The sequence below is a fragment of the Chiloscyllium plagiosum genome, unplaced genomic scaffold (assembly GCF_037043375.1).
Source record: "Chiloscyllium plagiosum isolate Xiang-an unplaced genomic scaffold, Cpla_swu_hap1 HiC_scaffold_13, whole genome shotgun sequence".
Classification (NCBI taxonomy): domain Eukaryota; kingdom Metazoa; phylum Chordata; class Chondrichthyes; order Orectolobiformes; family Hemiscylliidae; genus Chiloscyllium; species Chiloscyllium plagiosum.
In genome coordinates, this window is record NW_028270151.1 from 38683167 (window position 1) to 38703071 (window position 19905).

General features: G+C 40.0%; 1 protein-coding gene across 1 annotated transcript in view; it reads right to left on the minus strand.

Annotated features, from left to right (window-relative positions):
* Positions 1–19905, minus strand: part of mccc1 (methylcrotonyl-CoA carboxylase subunit) — an 81743-nt gene that overhangs the window by 55359 nt on the left and 6479 nt on the right. Inside the window, exons 2-6 of the mRNA XM_043702345.2 lie at positions 12472–12515; positions 10235–10374; positions 9438–9533; positions 8308–8429; positions 4413–4560 (exon numbers count right to left, since the gene is read on the minus strand). Coding sequence (XP_043558280.1) covers positions 4413–4560; positions 8308–8429; positions 9438–9533; positions 10235–10374; positions 12472–12515 — 550 coding nt within the window. The remainder of the gene's footprint in view (positions 1–4412; positions 4561–8307; positions 8430–9437; positions 9534–10234; positions 10375–12471; positions 12516–19905) is intronic.

Sequence of the window (19905 nt, forward strand, 5' to 3'; positions counted from 1 at the left end):
GTGCTGAAAACTTTGAAAATCATAAGGATAGATAAATGCCCTGGGCCACATGGGATATACCCTGGTTTCTATCAGAAGTGAGGGAAGAGATGGCTGCGCCTTTGGCAATGATCTTTGCGACCTTACTGTGAACTGGAGTAGTGCCAGATGGATGGTGGCAAATGTTATTCCCTTGATCAAGAAAGGGAAAAGGGATAATCCTGGGAATTACAGACCAGTCAGTCTCACGTCTGTGGTGGGTAAAGTATTGGAGAGGATTCTGAGAGACAGGATTTATGACAAGTTAAAAAAGCTATTGTTTGATGAGAGATAGTCAGCGTGGCTATGTGAGGGGCAGGTCATGCCTCACAAACCTTATTGAATTATTTGAGGATGTGACAAAACACTTTGATGAAGGTAGGGTAGTGGATACGGTGTACATGGATTTTAGCAAGGCATTTTATAAGAATCCCCATGGTAAGTTCATTCAGAAAGTAAGGAGCTATGGGACACATGGAAATCTGGCTACTGGATACAGAATTGGCTGGCCCATAGAAGACAGAGGGTGGTGGTAGACGGAAAGTATTCAGCCTGGAGCTTGGTGACCACTCGTGTTCCACAGGGATCAGTTCTGGGACCTCTGCTCTTTATGGTTTTTATAAATGACTTGGATGAGGATGTGGAAGGATGGGTTAGTAAATTTGCCGATGACATGAAGGTTGGTGGATTGAGAGATAGTGTGGAGGGCTGTTGTAGGTTACAACGGGACATCGATAGGATGCAGAACTGGACTGATAAGTGGCAGTTGGAGTTCAACCTGGGAAAGTGTGAAATGATTCACTTTGGAAGTTCAAATTTGAATACAGAATACAGGGTCAAATGCAGAATTCTTGGCAGCGTGGAGGTACAGAGGGATGTTGGGGTCCATGTTCATAGATCCCGGAAAGTTGCCACCTAAGTTGATAGGGTTGTTAAGAAGGCATATGACGCATTGGCTTTCATTAGCAGAGGGATTGAATTTAAGAGCCGCGGGGTTATGCTGCAGCTCTACAGACCTCTGATTAGACCACACTTGGAATATTGTGTTTAGTTCTGGATGCCTCATTATAGGAAGGATGTGGAAGCTTTAGAGAGGGTGCAGAGGAGATTTACCAGGACGCTACTTGCACTGGAGGGCATGTCTTATGAAGGAAGGTTGAGGAAGCTAGGGCTTTTCTCATTGGAGCAACAAAGGGTGAGAGGTGACTTAATAGAGGTGTACAAGATGATGAGAGGCATAGATAGAATGGATAGCCACCCAGGGTGGAAATAGCGAACTTGGAGGGTGGGGGGCATAATTTTAAAGTAATTGGAGGAAGTTTTAAGGAAGATGTCAGAGGTAGGTTCTTTACACAGAAAGTGGTAGGTGCGTGGAGTGCACTGCCAGCAGTGATAGTAGAGACAGATACACTGGGAACATTTAAGCGACTCTTAGATAGGCACATGGAAGATAGTACAATGAAGGTATGTAGGTTAGTCTGATCTTAGAGTAGGATAAAAGAATGGCACAACATTGAGGGCCGAAGGGCCTGTACTGTGCTGTACTGTTTTATGTTCTAAAACTAAGCTGCTCCTTTTAGGATCACCTCTACACTTCGTCTGACTAAGGTTCTGCCCATTAAGACAGTCAAAAATACAAGGGCTATAGTTTTCAACTATGCTTGTGAACCAAAGTATTATTTCCATTGGGTGGCTTCTAAGTGATATGTCAGTTTCACTCAAGGAACTAGTTTAAATTTTAAAAAAATCTAGTAACACCATTGCAGGTATTCAATCTAAGTGTTTAGGGCTGTCGGCCAATCTGCAACCGATCACCATCAAAAATTGGACCTGCACTCCTGGGATACAGGTTAATCTGGAATATGCAATCCTCAGGAAAAAAAGCAGGAATATCTGTGCTCTCCAAACACATACATGAATGAAATTTGGTGTCAATATATCTAAATAAACAAAATTTGCTGAAGTAACAAGGAACTGGATGACAAGTGAATGAGCACATGAAGGTGTGAAAAGAAATTTAAAGTCCATCAACATCTAAGATAGGGAAAAATAATGACGAGTGAATTACGAGAGAGGAGGGGTTATTTTTAAAAACTCTTTAATGGATGTCGAAACCAGCATTTATGGCCCACCCTTAATTGCCTCAGAACTGAGTGGCTTTCTAATCCATTCCTGAGCGTTCTTTGGAGTCAATCACTTGGTTGTGGCTCTGCAGTCCCATATAGGTCAGACGAAGCAAATATTCTCACATAAAGGACATTAGAGAACTCGGGTCCTGAACGATTAGCATGAGCCTCAGGTCCCATGATATTACCACTGTTCTACCAATTCCTCCAAGTGGAACAAAGACTCATCTGTAAAGTGTTATCAAAAAACAAATTCCATGTAGAAATTGGCTACTGGTTGTATAACCATTAAGTGCTATCAATGTACATCCCAAGCAAGGAGACCCAAGACTCCCCTAAAATCGGGGTTCAGCATTTGAGAGACTTGCTGGTTCTGGTGTATGAAAAGACAACTCACTGGTTTGACAACGGGAAGGGTGTCAACAATGGTCTAGCAGCAGAATTCCTGCCACTCCTGGCATCACCTTTCCTTTATACTTTCATGGAACAAGGGCATTACTGTCAAGGTCACCACTGGTGCCCATCCCTAAATGCCCATAAATTAATTGTTTGCTAGGCCATCTTACAGGGTAACTAAAAGTCAACCATATTACACTGTTTCAGGAAGCATTGGTAGGTATATTCTCTCACCGAAAGAATATTCATGAACCAAATGAAATTTTAAACAATAATTGATTATAGTTTCATGATCGCTATTACTGAGACTAGATTTCAATTCTGGATTTTATTAATTGAATTTAAGTTTCCACAAGCTGTCATGGCTGAATTTGAACTAATGTTCTCAGGACATTACCTGCACTTCTAGAATATAAGACATTAACACTATACCACCGTCTCCCCAAAGCTGAAAAAGATTTTTAAAAAAACATACATTGAGGCAGCAAACACCTGCTGGGCTGCTTCAGCCGCAAGACGACATGAGCCTGTTATACACAACCCATGTTAGAACAGGCAGTCCGCTTATTAATATATGCAAGGGATCCAACACTTGTTTTTCACCTGCTCTGAAAAAAGCTCTGACAAATTTAGCTGTGGTCCGAGCACACGAGCAAATCAGTTGCTGCCTGCTGTACTGCTAAGTTACAGTCAGTGTTGCACCTGTCTTACACCAAAAATAAAGACACTCACATACCAATTTCTATCTCTTTACATCATTTGTATCCTATTCAATTTCTCCTGAAGGATATAGGCTATGTTGAACAGAAAACCTTACAGAAAGACCAATAACATTAAACTTAAAGTTTAAAAACTTCAATAAATTTAATGAAACACTTTCTCATATATAAATTGCTCACTTCAATAACATTTTGTTTGGATTTTCAAGACATAGTTCCACACTAAGTCCATAGGCTATCTGGAACATTCAGTATCTTGAAAACATTATAAATGGTTAGGAGAAAATAAAGATCTTCAAAAAGTCATTTACAAGCTACTGGAGTGGGCAGAGAGGTGGCAGATTAAGTTTACTGAGGAGAAGTGAGAGGAATAATCTTGGAAATATAAAAAGATTCAAAAAGGGGTACAGGCGCAGAGGGACCGTGCACATATGTTCATAATCTTTAAAGGGGGAAAGACAGGTTGAGAGAGAGCAGTTAATAAAGCAATGGTACCCTAGGCTTTATTAATAGGACCATCGAGTACAAGAGGAAGGACATTATATTGAACTTAGTTTAGAAGGGGTTCAGCCTCATTTGGAGTATTGCCTCTAGTACTGGGCACTGTACGGATATGAAAGCATTAAAGACAATGCAGAATACATTTGCAAGAATGGTTCCAGGGATGAGGAATTTTTGTAATGAAGATGGACTGAAGAAATTGAGATTGTTCAACTGGAAGAACAAAAGGTTGAGAGGAGATCTGGTTTATTCTAAACCTTGAGAGATATGGACAGAGTAAATAAGGAGAAAATGTTTGTACTTGTGAAAAATCAACAGGTGCAGTTTTAAAGTGGTCAATTAAAAAAAAGTGATATGAAGAAAATATTTTTCATGTAGCAAGTGGTAACGGTCTGGAATGCACAGCCTAAAAGTGTGGTGAGACATTCAACTGTGAATTCATTATCTGAGAAGGAAGAATATGCAGGGTTACAGGCGTAGACAGAAGAAAGCAATAGGTCAGATGTGCTTTTGGAGAACCAGTGTACACACAATGAACTGAATGGCTGCCTTATGTGCTATAACAATGTGTGATCTGCATCCCGTACAGTCAAGTACTGTAACCTAAAATAATATTTCACCTATTTATTAATGCATGTTGGCTATGTCTTACCTTGCCACCTCCACCTCGAACTGCTTTTATCATCACAGGATAACCAATTCTACTGGCTTCCCTTTTTAAATGTTGATCAGATTGTTCATCACCATGGTAACCTTTAATGACAGGCACCCCAGCAGCTGACATTATGGCCTTCGAAGTGCTGGATAAAAAAAGTAAAATGCAAATACAAATAAATTGCAGTTCACAGATTTTCCTTTCTTTTTAAGAATTATTCTCATCTTAGCAACCAAATTGTACAGAAATTGTTTATGAATAACTTTGGAAAGAAGAGCACTGGACAGAGCAGAATGGAAGCCCCAGCTCATATTGTCGTGTCATCTCTTTGTTTTCTAACTTTGTTTGTGTACATCTAGATGTAGGATGTTATGCTGGGCAATGGAGTGTTTCTCATTTCAGGTACTCATTATCACTACTGAACACTCTCAGGATGCAGGAGGTTGAAAAGCTCACATTCTACAATAACACCACCGTTCAAATCAAACCTCAGAAAAGTATTCTTTCTACATCCGTAGGATACTTTTATGCCCACTCCAATATACCAAGATCTTTCCAAGACACTTTGATACACTCTGGCCTGGATTTGGAATTAGGATCCTGAAATTAAAACTCAGCGTCTAACCCTCTACACTCACACAGTTCATCAAACTTTCAGTTTAGTTTTACAACCTTGATATAACGCCAACCTTTTGGATGCAATGGATTCCATGCAAAATCACTTTAGGGGTCAAGTGATTACCAACAAACTGCTCAAAGATATTCAAGTTGTTAAATTGACAATTTTCAGCAGAGTGGACATTGGCACATATAAACTGATACGTAAAGAGTGTGATGTATATATATTTTGAAATTATTCATTTTTGAGTTTGTATTTTTGAATTTTGAACTAGTGACATATGGAGCAGTGCGTGTGTCTGAAGGGGTTTAATAATTAACTTGCAAGTATTTCTGTCATGATGATTTCTGTTAAAACATGTTAAGATAGATAGTCTCCAAGAACTGATGAGTTTATCTTTATATTGGGAGAGTTTACAAGTGAAAAAAGTATACAGAGTAGTACATAAGGCTTTCTGATAGAAGATTCTGGACTTGTTTTAAGCTTGGGGGAAATACTCATAGCTTGGATAAACTTTTCAGCTTTAGTTTCAGTTTGGGGGAGTTCTGCAATGTTCTTAGCTGAAAATGGATGTATAAAGCAATTGTATCCGTCAAAGTGAGAAGATAATTTCAATGTTTTTAAACAAAACCTCAGAGTAATGAGTTTAATAATAGGTCCAGACCAGAAATGTTTGGGTAAAACCCCAAAGAGGTTATTAGAATCTGAGAAGAGTTAAGCTCAGGTGCATGAAGGTTCCAGGAAGAGGCCATCAGATTCTCCAGACTGGGAGTTGAAGTCACAGTTAAATTAACACAGTAGAAGTGATAGAGGAGATTCTTTCTGGTGTGAGTACTGAAAATGGGTGCTGTTGAGATCTGTAAAAAAGTGGTTTTGGGATTAACAGGAATACAGTTTTAATAAGTGTTTAGAAATCTTTAAACATGCACTTTACGTAAATAGCTTGGTTTGTTCTATTTTATTGCCATTTATTCTATTTAATAACTGTTTTACTATGAAGCCCAAATGTGCAATATGGCATGCTTATATTTCAGTAAGAGGCTGCTTTGTTTAAAAAAAACCCACAAAATGTGATTTAGCAAGCCAGATTTCAGTTTGGGATCTGACTACTTTTAAAATTCAATCATGATATTTGGGCATTACTGACTAGGCCATCATCTATTGCCCACCACTAATTGTGCAAAAGGCAGTTATGAGTCAACCACATTGCTGTGGATCTAGAGTCACATCTAGCAGACGAGGTGTGAATGGGATATGTGGAACATTCCTTGTACCAGTCCTATTCCAGCCCCCACCCAACTTTCTCCGGCATGTCAATGATACCATCACTTCCCCCTCTCATCAAGAATTATAAAAGTTTATTGATTTCGCTTCCAATTTCCACCCCGCTCTCACTTTCACCTGGTCCATCTCTCACTCCTCCTTTCCCTTCCTCAACATCTCTGTTTATAAGCTGGCCACCAATATCCACCATAAACCCACTGATTTTCCACAGTTATCTTGACAACAGATCCTCACACCCTGCTTCCTGTAAAGACACTATTCCATTCACCCAATTCTTCCCTCTCTGGTGCACCTGTTTTGATGATGCCAACATTGACAAGGGAGCCGCCAATATGTCCATCTTCTTTCTTAATTGAGGATTCCCCAATACTGTTATTGACAGGGTCCTTAGTCGGGTCCGACTCATCTCCCACAATTCGGCCCTCCCCTCCTGTCTTCCCTCCCGTAACAGCGAAAGAGTCCCGCCACCCTCTATCTCACCAGCATCCATATCCAGAGGATCATTAGCTGCCATTTCCACCATCTCCAGTGAAATGCTAACACAAGATACATATTCCCTTGTCAGCCTTCCGCAGGGACCGTTCCCTCCAGAACACCCTGGTCCACTCTTCCTTCATTCTCAATACCCCCAACAGCCTCATGACACCTTCCCCTGCAACTGCAGAAGGTGTAACACCTGCCCATTCCTCCCTCTTCAGTAGCCAAGGCCCCAAACACACCTTCCAGGTGAAGTAGCGTTTTAGCTGCACTTCACACAATCTAGTCTACTGTACTCACTGCTCACAATGTGGTCTCCTCTACATTGGAGAAACAAAGTGTAGACTGGGTGACTGCTCACAGAACACCTACATTGTTCCTGCAAAAACAGAACCCTGAATGTTCAGTTGCATGCGTCTTCAAGATACTATCCTGTTCCCTGGTCAACATCTCTGTATCAGGCTTTTTGCAGTGCTCCAGCAAAGCTCAATGCAAATTGGAAGAACAGCACTTCACTTTCCACCTGGGGACCCTGCAGCCTTCTGATCTCAGTATTGAGTTCAATAACTTTAGGGCTTGAACTCTCCCATGTCCTCACCCCAACTCCCACACATCAGGCCTTGTCATCACATGGTCTGCTATTACACACAACCCATTATTAGCCACAAACAGTTCCCATCAATAGCTATCCATCCTCCTAGCCAGATCGTTATCCACTCCTTTATCTGCCCAACTGTTCTTCTCTCTCTTTGGTCTCTATCCCCACCTATTATTTACTCCTTACCCACTCCCCCTTCCTATCTTCTGCACATACACTGCCTAGCTACTCTCAATTCTGAGGAAGGGTCACTTGATCCAAAAGGTTCACCTCTGACTTCTCTCCACAGATGCAGCAAGATCTGCTGAGTTTTACCAGCTATTTCTGTTTTTGCTTCAGATAAAAATGGCAATTTCTTTCTTTAAGGAACATTAGGGAACTAGATGTGTTTTTCTGACAATCGACAACAATTTCATGGTCATCATTAGAACCTTATTTCCATTTTTTTTAAAATTGAATTCAAATTCCACCATCTGCAACGGCAGGATTTGAACCCATAACCCCAGATCATTACCTCAATCTGTGGATTAATAGTTCAGTCATCGGCTTAATACCACTTGTCCTGAAAATGTAAACACACCTCAAAATATGGTGTTCAATTTTTTTCTAAAACAGACACCTTTGCACAGCTTTCTAAGCTCATCTTTAGACGATGTTTTAACACCACAGGAGAATGCAATTTTCTACTTTTTTCCATTTTATGTAATCACTATGTTAAACAGGTATGTGTGATAAAGCTCCATGGCACAGTGCCTCACATACTATTATTTAGCCTCACAAATAAATGGGCTCTGCCACAGAGATTTCTCATGCTTACTGATAAGATATCTATTAAATCTTAATCATCACTACTTTTCAATCTCTACAAGTGACTTTCTGTTTAATTTCTTATGCAACAAATGCCAATCTCCAACCTCTTGATGCCCATATCTCGAATGGCTGAAGAAGGCGGTCCAATAAAAATGATGCCCTCCTTTTTACATCGTTCTGCAAACTCTGTATTCTCTGAAAGGAATCCATAGCCTGGATGGATGGCCTGCAAGAGATAAATCACAAAATAAAAACAATAAATCACAACAGTAAAGTTGTGTTAGGATTCAGCACTATACTTTTTTTATAAAAAAGAGATGACTCTTTGAGAAATAAAAATGGAACATTAAGAATTAGATAAAAAGACATCTTTTATACCTGGGGAGCCTATTAACTTAGTTGATCTTAGTTATTCTGTCAATCACAGGCAATGTCACCAATATCAAGAGATTGTTAGGAACAGAAACAACCCATTGAATCTCTTCAACTACTTTCCCTTCTTGTTCAATTAGATCACAACATAACCTCATATCCACTCATACCATTATCCATTATTAATTGTCAGCCAAATTTCAACTGACCTAATAATGACATCCTTTTAGGGAAATAAATTCTAAATTTCCATTGACCTCCATATAAAAACTGCTTCCTGGTTGATTTCACTCTAATTTTAGGTATACGCTTTCTGATTCTGCATTCCTCCAACCAGAGGAAACGATTTCTCTTCATCTACCCAACTGAATATTTTTAAGTTACCCCTCAACCTTCTGAACTAAAACAGACACAGTATTACACAGTGTCCTCATCCCGCTAAAGCCTATCTCCCCAAAAGACTAAATTAAGCAGAAAAAAACCAATACAGAATAAGCGCCAAGAAACTACCCCCAATTGAACAGAACTGTAAGTGTCTTAACTTTGAGTTGTTTTGCAAATGAAATGAATCCAGTCAGTACAACACTAGCATGATATACAATTTTACAGAGTATGAATTTTAGTTTATCATTAACAAAAATGAAAAATAGTAATGTTTGTTTATAAAGTAGTTTAATGGTCCACTGTAAATCACATCTATTATATCGCAAAGATCCAAGATTCATAGGATGACCAAGTTTAAGATCTATTCGTCAATTTAACAGAGACAGACAGCCTTATTAATTGTAATATTGCCCAAAGCTAAGCAACAGTACACTTCTCAGCTTTAATCACAACTCACAAAGTTATTCAATAAAATTACCTGGGCAGCTGCTGTTTTAGCGACCCGGATTATCTTTTCCACATTTAGGTAGCTCTGCTGAGAGGCTGCTGGTCCTATGTGGTAAGCTTCGTCAGCCTGATGAATGAGAATGAATTAGTATACAATGGAATATCTTCAATAAATTTGAATCTTTTATTTTGACTTTGCTAAACTTATTACAGCAACAATCTCCATGTCATCACTCTTGGTGTAAAATATTCTGGCAAATGTAATTGCAACTGCTTTTAGAACTAAAGAACTTTAACAAACGATTCCCAAAATCATGCCTGATAAACAATACGATCAATCCCAAAATTTAGCATGTTATCAAAGATAACACATAGCCCTTAATAAAGGTAAAGCAAGAGCAGATTACGCAGGCAACAGACTTTTTACATCTAAGGTAAATATACATTTTTTTAAAATGGAAAATAACAAATCTGAAATCCAGTCTGTGGTGCATAATAGTTAAAACCTGAACTGGAAATGCCTAAAACTATTAGCTATGCACAAAAGAAAGTGATTGTGGAGGTGCAAACAGTAATAGTAGATCAGTTGCTTGTTATACAATGCCATCTGATGGAGTACCATCATTGACTTCATGGTACAATGAACAGCTATTCATTCCCAACTGTCATGGCCCTCCTGTGAAGTTAAATTTAAACCCCTGACTAACTTGTAGCACAGGCATTATTCATTCTGATGAGAAACCAATATTACAGCATTGGATTAATCCATATGAAGAATACATAGATTGAAACAGTTTCACAGATGTGAGCACTGATATCATATCATACCATTGTGACATGCATGGAATTTTTGTCTGCTTCACTGTACACAGCGACAGAACGAACACCCAACTTCTTTGCTGTCCTCATTACCCTGCAGGCAATCTCACCCCGATTCGCAATAAGAATTTTCTCGATTCTGCAAGTGCCTGGAAAAGAAATTAACAATTTATGCAAATAAACTGCTTATAATCATGAACAGACAGCAAACATTTAGAGTCATAGAGATGTACAGCATGGAAACAGACCCTTCGGTCCAACCCGTCCATGCCGACCAGATATCCCAACCCAATCTAGTCCCACCTGCCAGCACCCGGCCCATATCCCTCCAAACCCTTCCTATTCATATACCCATCAAAATGCCTCTTAAATGTTGCAATTGTACCAGCCTCCACCACTTCCTCTGGCAGATCATTCCATACACATACCACCCTCTGCGTGAAAATGTTGCCCTTTAAGTCTCTTTTATATCTTTCCCCTCTCACCCTAAACCTATGCACTCTCGTTCTGGACTCCCCGACCCCAGGGAAAAGACTTTGTCTATTTACCCTATCCATGCCCCTCATAATTTTGTAAACCTCCCTCAGCCTCCGACACTCCAGCCTGTTCAGCCTCTCCCGATAGCTCAAATCCTCCAACCCTGGCAACATCCTTGTAAATCTTTTCTGAACCCTTTCAAGTTTCACAATATCTTTCTGATAGGAAGGAGACCAGAATTTCATGCAATTTCCAACAGTGCCCTAACCAATGTCCTGTACAGCCACAACATGGCCTCCCAACTCCTGTACTCGATACTCTGACCAATAAAAGAAAGCATACCAAACGGCTTCATCACTATCCTATCTACCTGCGACTCCACTCTCAAGGAACTATGAACCTTCACTCCAAGGTTTCTTTGTTCAGCAACACTGCCTAGGACCTTACCATTAAGTATATAAGGCCTGCTAAGATTTGCTTTCCCAAAATGCACACCTCGCATTTATCTGAATTAAACTCCATCTGCCATTTCTCAGCCATTGGCCCATCTGGTCAAGATCCTGTTGTAATCTGAGGTAACCCTCTTCGCTGTCCACTACACCTCCAATTTTGGTGTCATCTGCAAACTTCCCCATGCCAGTTTTCTAGATAATTAGTCTATTTATAGTTTCCTTCTTTGCGTCTTCCTTCTTTCTTATATAGGAGAAATACATTTGCTATCCTCCAGTCTGATGGAACCCTCAGAAACTAGCTAATATTTGGAAACTAACACCAACGAATCTGCGAACTCGAGAATCACCTCTTTTAACAGTCCAGGATGAAGGCCCGCTGAGTATTACCAATGTTTTCTGTTTTAACATTAATTAAAATGGTGACTATTCCCTCACTAAGAGTACCTTCGTTTTGGTAGAATGTAGAGGGTAAATTTTCATTACACCATTAGCTCTTAATTGACTCAAACTTTGGCTGCTATCCAGAAATGAAATGAATGATCTCATAGCTGTTATAACAGTGTTACATGATACCTACAAACAACTCTGAAACCACTAGATCTTTAAATAGTAGGTAGATGTTAAAATCATCACACAGAGTCACAAGAAATTTAAGAGCTCAAAGTTAGACACTGATCAACCCAGTCCCACAACATCAGAAGCTGTAGATTCGACAACCCAGTTGGATGGCTAAGTAATAGAAAATGCGTTAGTTGACAAAATAAGCACTACAGATTTGTTTTTCAAAAGTGAAGTGTGTAATAACTTCTATTTAGTAAAGAACAAAATCTCTGGAGTAGAGCATTTCTTTAAAATTAAACTTCAATCTGCTATACTGGTTACCAATAGATTGATAGGTTACAGTCTGCAAGCAAAAACAAAAAGGAGGTGGGCACCTGCCAAGTAAATCCAGGCTGTCAGGATCTTAGACAGATCCATAGCCATTACTTAAAACGTTTATATTTTTGGCCCCAAGGACACGTCTTTCCCTGTAATGCAGAAGTACATAACTTCATTCAAAATTGCATGGAATACTGGATTTTAAACATTAGGAAATATATCCATTAACTACAGTCAGAACTCTTCCTAACCAACTAATCACTTACTATGTTATAGTGTATTGACACTGCTCCAAATAACAACCTTTCTTTACAACAATTGGAGATCAGCATTCTAAACTCAATGTACATAACCAGGAGGATAAATGTAAATTACATAATGATTGCACCTTGGCAAAATGCATCTGTGAAGCCACCATAATTAAAGAAAAAATAATACCTGTTGAAGCGTTTCTTAAGAAGGCCGGTGCACAAAGCCATTGCCTATGTAGGAAACAGAATTAAATTAACCAGAAACAATACAAATAATACCCATTTTCTTAGTAGGTAATGCAAATCAGAACCTGCTAGAGGTATGGTGTCTCAGAACATGCAACCTCAGGTCGTATGTGTGAGATTTTGGATCTTGCGAATTTTCAAGAGGGGTGACTTGACAGTTTGGTAAACCACTCAGAGCATGAGAAAAGACAAGTGCACAAAGCCAATAACTAGTTGGCATGTAAGAATGCAACACCTAGCTGAGATATTGTTTCATCTAATAAAATAACTATGCACTGCAGCTTAAAAATTGCTCAGTTTCCAAACATTGACAGTTTTCTGATAGCTGGATATGAGACACTATACCTGTATTTACAAAAAACCATTGGAGTGCAGAAGTTCATACAACAACAGGCTTAAGAGCATGAAATGTTTAGAAACAATACACTCTATGTTTAATCTAGTACAAATAAATCTGAAAAGCTAAATCTTCATAGCAGTCAGTTTATGCTTTATTTTCCAGGAAATATGAGTTTTCATGAACTTACCATTGCCTTTGTTATATATTATTTAAAGGTACTGGTGTTCCAGAAACCAGGAAAGTAAACCAGCAAATGAATGACTCCGTGAAAAGATCAATACGTTCAGAACGATTTAGTATCAAAAGGCAGAAAATGGATTATAAAACTAAATTGTGCTCAATCTACATCGATTAACCAGCTTAACATTTAGAACTATATTCTACAAAACAAATTTTAATGCCATACAGTACAGATGTCATAGAATGAAAAAATAATTTGGCACATAAAGGGGTCACTTGATCTGCCTGTGCCAGCTCTTCATTAGAGCTATCCAATGAACCCACATATCTGTTCCTTCCCCCAAAAGTCCAGTATCTTTTTCCTTTCAAGTATTTATCCAATTTTCTTTTGAATGATAATATAGAAACTGCATTTATCATGATTCTTTCAGACATCATATTCCTGATCACAACTACTTGCTGTGTAAAATTATGTTTCCTCATCCTAGCCCTCGCTTTTTTTGCAATCACATTAAAATTGGTGTCCTCTCGTAACAGGTATCAACTTGTTTCCCATATAGCATTAGTTCTCATGTAATGACTGTTCAATCAATTATTTCCTTTTTGGCAAAAATAAATAATCTCTAATAAACACGAACAGTAGATGACAATAAAGACTGAGGCCACTATGTTCATATGCTGACATCAACAAATTATATGGCTCCATATAAAACCTATCAATGATGTTTTTCAGAAAATACAAATTGTTTGAAACCCTTCAGATGAAGGTAGGCAAGGCAACAGTGGTTGTTCTGATGTTGTGCTCATTAGCTAAAAGGATTCAGATACAACATGTGATGGTTGGCCCCATCACAAAAATAAGGTGTATCAACAAGTATGCAAAATTCGAAGGCAGTCCACATCAGGCAGCTGTCTTTCTCATGTCAAGATGGACCAAACAGATTGAGAAAAGTTTCTTAACATCTTTGCTGGAGAGTAGGATCCTAACATCAAATATGAATGAAATCAACATTCACCATGCCAACTGCTTGTTCATTCTCCAGCATTAGTGAATCATCCTCAATTGTCATGGGTTGTACAATTTATTTTGTCTAGATAACTAATGTATCGTTATCTAAAGTGGTGTTCCTTAAACATAATAAACTGTCTTAAAATTCTTCATGAATAGTCAACTGCCTATATTAAGTAACTGTGGCCCCGAAGATCCAAACTCCACCACTCTGGTTTTATTAGAATAAATAAATACAAAACAGTAGAAAGTCAATAACCATTCATTACTTTGAAGAGCTCCATCGCATCTCCTTTTATCAAAAACAAAAGATCAGTCAGTGCTTTGTGATGTTTGCTGTTTGTCCAGTGCTATCTCAATGCAAATCTTTCTTTTCTTCAAATTACCTCTCCTCATTCTTTCTACAAAATGGATCACTTCACCATTGTGTTAAATTTCACCTGCTGTGGTGCTCATTCATTCCGCCAGTCTGTCTACAGCCCTCCTGAAGTCTATTATTATCATCTCTTAAATATATTTGAAAGTTTTGTATCATCTATAAACTTTGAAATTATTCTCTGTGTACCCAAATTCAGATAAATTCTTTCTGCTCCTTAGCCAATTTTATATCCATGTCGTTATTGCCTCTGTGTGGACAGGAATGGGGACTGCAGAGAGGATGAGCTGATTGACACAGCACCCTGGTGTAGAGAGCCATTCAGGTGAAGAGAGAGAAGAGAATATTGTAATTAAAGATAGTATAGTTAGGGGCATAGACAGTGTTCTCTGTGACCAGGATTGAGAGCCCCGAAGGTTGTATTGGCTGCCTGGTGCTTAGGTTTGGGATATCTCATCTGGGCTGCAGAGGAACTTGAAGTGGGAGGGTAAAGATCCAGTGGTCATGGTCCACGTAGGTACCAACGACATAGATAAAAACAGGGCAGAGATTCTGCTAAGGGAGTCTGAATAGCTGGGAGCTAAATTAGAAAGTAGAACTAATAAGGTAATAATCTCTGGATTACTACCTGACCCATGAGCTAATTGGCACAGGATTAACAAGATTAAGCAGGTAGATGCATAGCTCAAAGATTGGTGTGGGAAAAATGGGTTTGAATTCGTGGGACATTGGCACCAGTACTGGGGAAGAAGGGACCTGTTCCGATGGGATGGTCTTCATCTGATCAGTGCTGGGACCACAGTCCTAGTGAATTGTATAACTAGGGGTATAGGAAAAAGTGAGGACTGCAGATGCTGGAGATCAGAGTCGAGAGTGGGGTGCTCGAAAAGCACAGCAGATCAGGCAGCATCCAAGGAGCAGAAGAATCGATGTTCTGAGCAAAGGCCCTTCATCAGGAATGAGGCTTGTAAGATGAGAGGGTGGAAAGCTAAATGAGGAGGGGGTGTGGGGCTGGGGGACAGGTAACTGAGAGTGCGATAGGTAGACAGAGGTGGGAGTAACGGGGGGAGGGATCAGATAGGTCGGAGGAGGATGGAGTGGATAGGTGGAAAGGAAGATGCACAGTTAGGAGAGGTCATGAGGGTTTTAACTAGGAATATTGAGACAGGGCTTTAAATTAAATGGGAGGGGGAGGCATGGAGTTTTAGGGAAAATTAGAAAACCCAAACTAAAAGAGGAAGTTAGACTGCAGAACTTAGGAGAGGTTATTAAAATCTCCAGCACAAACACAAATAGGACAGAGTATCTGGAAAGGGTTAGCAATCAAACTTCAAGCATACTGGACAAACAAATGACAATGAGAAGAGGGAGAGTTAACTCAAGGTGTTATATCTGAATTCACGCACTATAAGGAATAAGGTAAATGAGCTTGTAGCGCAGATAGAAATTTGCGGGTATGACGTGGTTTGTGTCACAGAGACGTGGCTGCAAGGGGATCAGAATTGGGAGCTGAATATTCAACATCCTATCGAAAAGATAGACAGGTGGGTAATGGAGGTGGGGTTGTCCCATTAGTAAGAATTGAAATTAAATTAATAGTAAGAAATGAAGTAGGGTCAGATAGTGTAGAACCTGTATGGGTAGAATTGATGAACCGGAAAAGGAAGAAAAACTATAGATGAAAGTCATGTATAGGTCTCCAAACAGTAGTCAGGAGTTGGGGCGGAAGATACACCAGGAGATGGAAAAGATGAAGGAAAGCCAAAGTTACAGTGATCAGGAGGGATTTCAATAGGCAGGTGATTGGAAAAATCAGGTTGGTAGTGGTTCGCAAGAAAAGGAATTCTGGGATGTCTACGAGATGGCTTTTTGGAGCAACTTGTGATGGAGCCCATGAGGGAACAGGCAATACTGGATTTAGAACAGGCAATACTGAATCTCCTCGGCCCTGAAGCTCCTCAGCCGTGTCCTGAAGCAGACTCGCTACCACAGCCACATCTCCTTCTTCAACGCCTACCTACAGAACCGACACACCGCCAAATCCTCACCAGCCGATGCCTGAAGGAAGAACGCCTCATCTTCCACCTTGGGACCCTCCAGCCACATGAGATCAATGTGGATTTCACGAGTTTTCTCATTTCCCCTTCCTCCACCTTATCACAGATCCAACCTTCCAACTCGGCACCGCCCTCTTGACCTATCCATCTTCATTCCCACCTATCCACTCCATCCTCCTTTCTGACCTCGTACCTTCACCCCCAACTTCATCTACTTATTGCATTCTCAGCTACCTTCCTGCAGCCCCACCCCTCTCCCATTTATCTCTCAACCCCCTTGGGCCACCCCCGCATTCCTGATGAAGAACTTATGCTCGGAACGTTGATTCTCCTGCCTCCTGCTCCGCGGATGCTGCCTGACCTGCTGTGCTTTTCCAGCACCACACTCTGACTCAATACTGGATTTAGTGTTGTGTAATGAGGCAGACTTGATAAGGGAGTTTAAGGTGAAGGAACCCTTACGAAGCAGTGATCATAACATGATCGAATTTACTCTGCAATTTGAGAGGGAGAAGATAGAATGAGAGATAACAGTATTTCAGCTGAATAAAGGCAACTACAGAGGAATGAGGGAGGTGCTGGGGAGAACTGACTGGGACAGGAGCCCAGCAGGAAAGATAGTGGAACAGCAATGCCAGAAGTTTCTTGAAGTAATTCAGGAGACACAGCAGAGATTCATCCTGAGGAAAAAGAAGCATGATACAGGAAGGATGAGGAACCATGGATGACTAGCGAAGTCAGGGATAGCATAAAAGCAAAAGAGAAAGCACATAAAGTAGAGAAGAACTGTGCGAAACCAGAGGATTGGGTAGCTTACAAAGACCAACAGAGGACAAAGAAGAAATGAGGAGGGAGAAGTTTAAATATGAGAGTAAGCTAGCCAGTAATAAAAAGGAAGACTGCAAAGGTTTCTTTAGATATATCAAGGGCAAAAGAGAGGCAAAAGTGGACATTGGGCCGCTGGAAAATGACGCCAGAGAGATAGTAGTGGGTACAAAAAACGGCTGAGGAACTGATTACTTACGTCTGTCATCACAGTGGAAGACACGAATAATTCCTCAAAAATTCAACAGAGTGAGGGGGTAGAGCTGAATATGGTGGCCATCACCATGGAGAAGATGCTAGAAAAACTGAATGGCCTGAAGGTGAATAAATCACCTGGAGCAGATGGACTACACTCCAGAGTTCTAAGGGATATAACGGAGGTGTTAGCGGTAATCTTTCAGGAATCACTAGAATCAGGGAGGACCCAGAGGACTGGAAAATCGCTAACATAATACCCCTGTTTAATAAGGGAGTAAGGCAGAAGACAGAAATGTATCGACCAGTTAGCCTAACCTCAGTCATGGGTAAGATCCTGGAATCCATAGTGAAGGATCAGATTTCTGAATACCTGGAAGTGTATGGTAAAATAGCAGAGTTTTAAAGGTCTTAATTACTAAGGCTTTTATCAAGGGTAGGTCATGCCTGACAAACCTTCTAGAATTCCTTAAGGAAATAACAAGCGGATTAGACCAGGGAGAACCAATGGATGTTAGCTACCTGGAATTCAGGAAGGCCTTTGGCAAAGTGCCACAAAGGCATCTGCCACTAAGATAAGGACTCATGGTGTTAGAGGCAAAATGCTCGCATGGATGGAGATGTGGCTGTCTGGCAAAAAGCATCAAGTGGGGATAAAAGGGTCCTTCTCAGGGTGGCAGTCGGTGACAAGTGGTGCTCTGCAAGGGTCAGTGTTGGGACCACAACTTTTCACTTTTTACATTAATGATCTCGATGAAGGAACTGAGGGCATCCTGGCTAAGTTTGCAGGTGATACAAAAATAGGTAGAGGGACAGGTAGCATTGACAAGGCAGGAAGGCTGCAGAAGGATTTGGACAGGTTTGGAGAGTGGGCAAAGAAGTGATAGATGGAGTACAAGGTGGGAAAGTGTGAGGTCATGCACCTTGGTAGGAAGAATAGAGGCATGGACTATTTTCTAAATGGTGAGAAAATTCAGAAGTCTGAAGTGCAAAACGACTTGGTCATTCTAGTTCAGGATTCTCTCAAGGTAAACATGCAGGTTGAGTCAATAGTTAGGAAGGCAAATGCAATGATGACATTTATTTTGAGTGCGCTTGAATATAAAAGCAGGGATGTGGCTCTGGTCAGGCCACATTTGGAGTATTGTGCACAGTTTTGGGCTCCATATCTCAGGAAGAATGTAATGGCCCTGGAGAGTGTTCAGAGGAGATTCATGAGAATGGTCCCTGGAATGAACAGCTTAGCATATGAGGAACATTTGAGGACTCTGGATCTATACTCAATGGAGTTTAGAAGGATAATGGGGGGGATCTAATTGAGACTTACAGAATCTGAATGGCCTGGACAGAGTGGATGTTGGGAAGATGTTTCTAATGATAGGAGAGACGAGAACCCGAGGGCACAGCCTTCGAGTAAAGGGAAGACCATTTAGAACAGAGACAAGGAGAAACTTATCAGCCAGAGAGTGGTGAACCTATGGAATTCACTGCCACAGAAGACTGTGGGAGCCAAGTCATTGAATATATTTAAGATGTAAATAGATAGGTTCTTGATTGTAAAGGGGATCAAGGGTTACAGGGAGAAAGCAGGAGAATGGGGTTGAGAAACTCATCAGCCATGATTGAATGGTGGAGCAGACTTGATGGTCTGAATGGCATAATTTCTGCTCCTATGTCTTTTAGTCTTAAAGGTCTTAATCACTCAAGCTTTTATTTTGCTGATACTCCAGTCCATGGGCAACACCCACAAAGCCAAGAAGCATTAAAAAACTAAGACAATAGTGCCCACAATATTTTTCTCACTAACCAAGGATGAATCCCAGTGGAAATGAGGGATTATGAACACTTTTTACAATCATTTATTAACCTGTTTTATGTTATCCAAATTCACTATTCGCTTTTCCTTTTCTGCTACATTGACAGCATCCTTTTCCATAATGTGGACAGGTGCACAGTACTCACTCAGTACCTCAACCATATCTTTATGAGAACTCCTTTTTGGTCAGAATTCCACTATCAAAAGGACATGGTTAAGAACTATAAAGAACAGATCATTCTTTAACATCACTATTCTTCATTCACAAAAGTATCATTAAAAGTTAATAATGAATAAAACAAACTACAATTTAAGAACACAAACACAGTCTATATTTAAGTGCTGTATACGATTTTAGAAGAACAAGATGTTACTCTATTCACTTATAGTGGAGTTTTGTTACAGTAGAGTGTATTCATGGTAACTTCAATCCGAGTACATTTTTGCATGCTTTCACTTTCAACAATATTAATTTATTAGACTAATTTATTCAATTTAAAATCTATTTCTTGTGCACTAAATCTAGATTCACCATTCAATATCAACTCATGATTTATATTTAACACACTATTTCGAT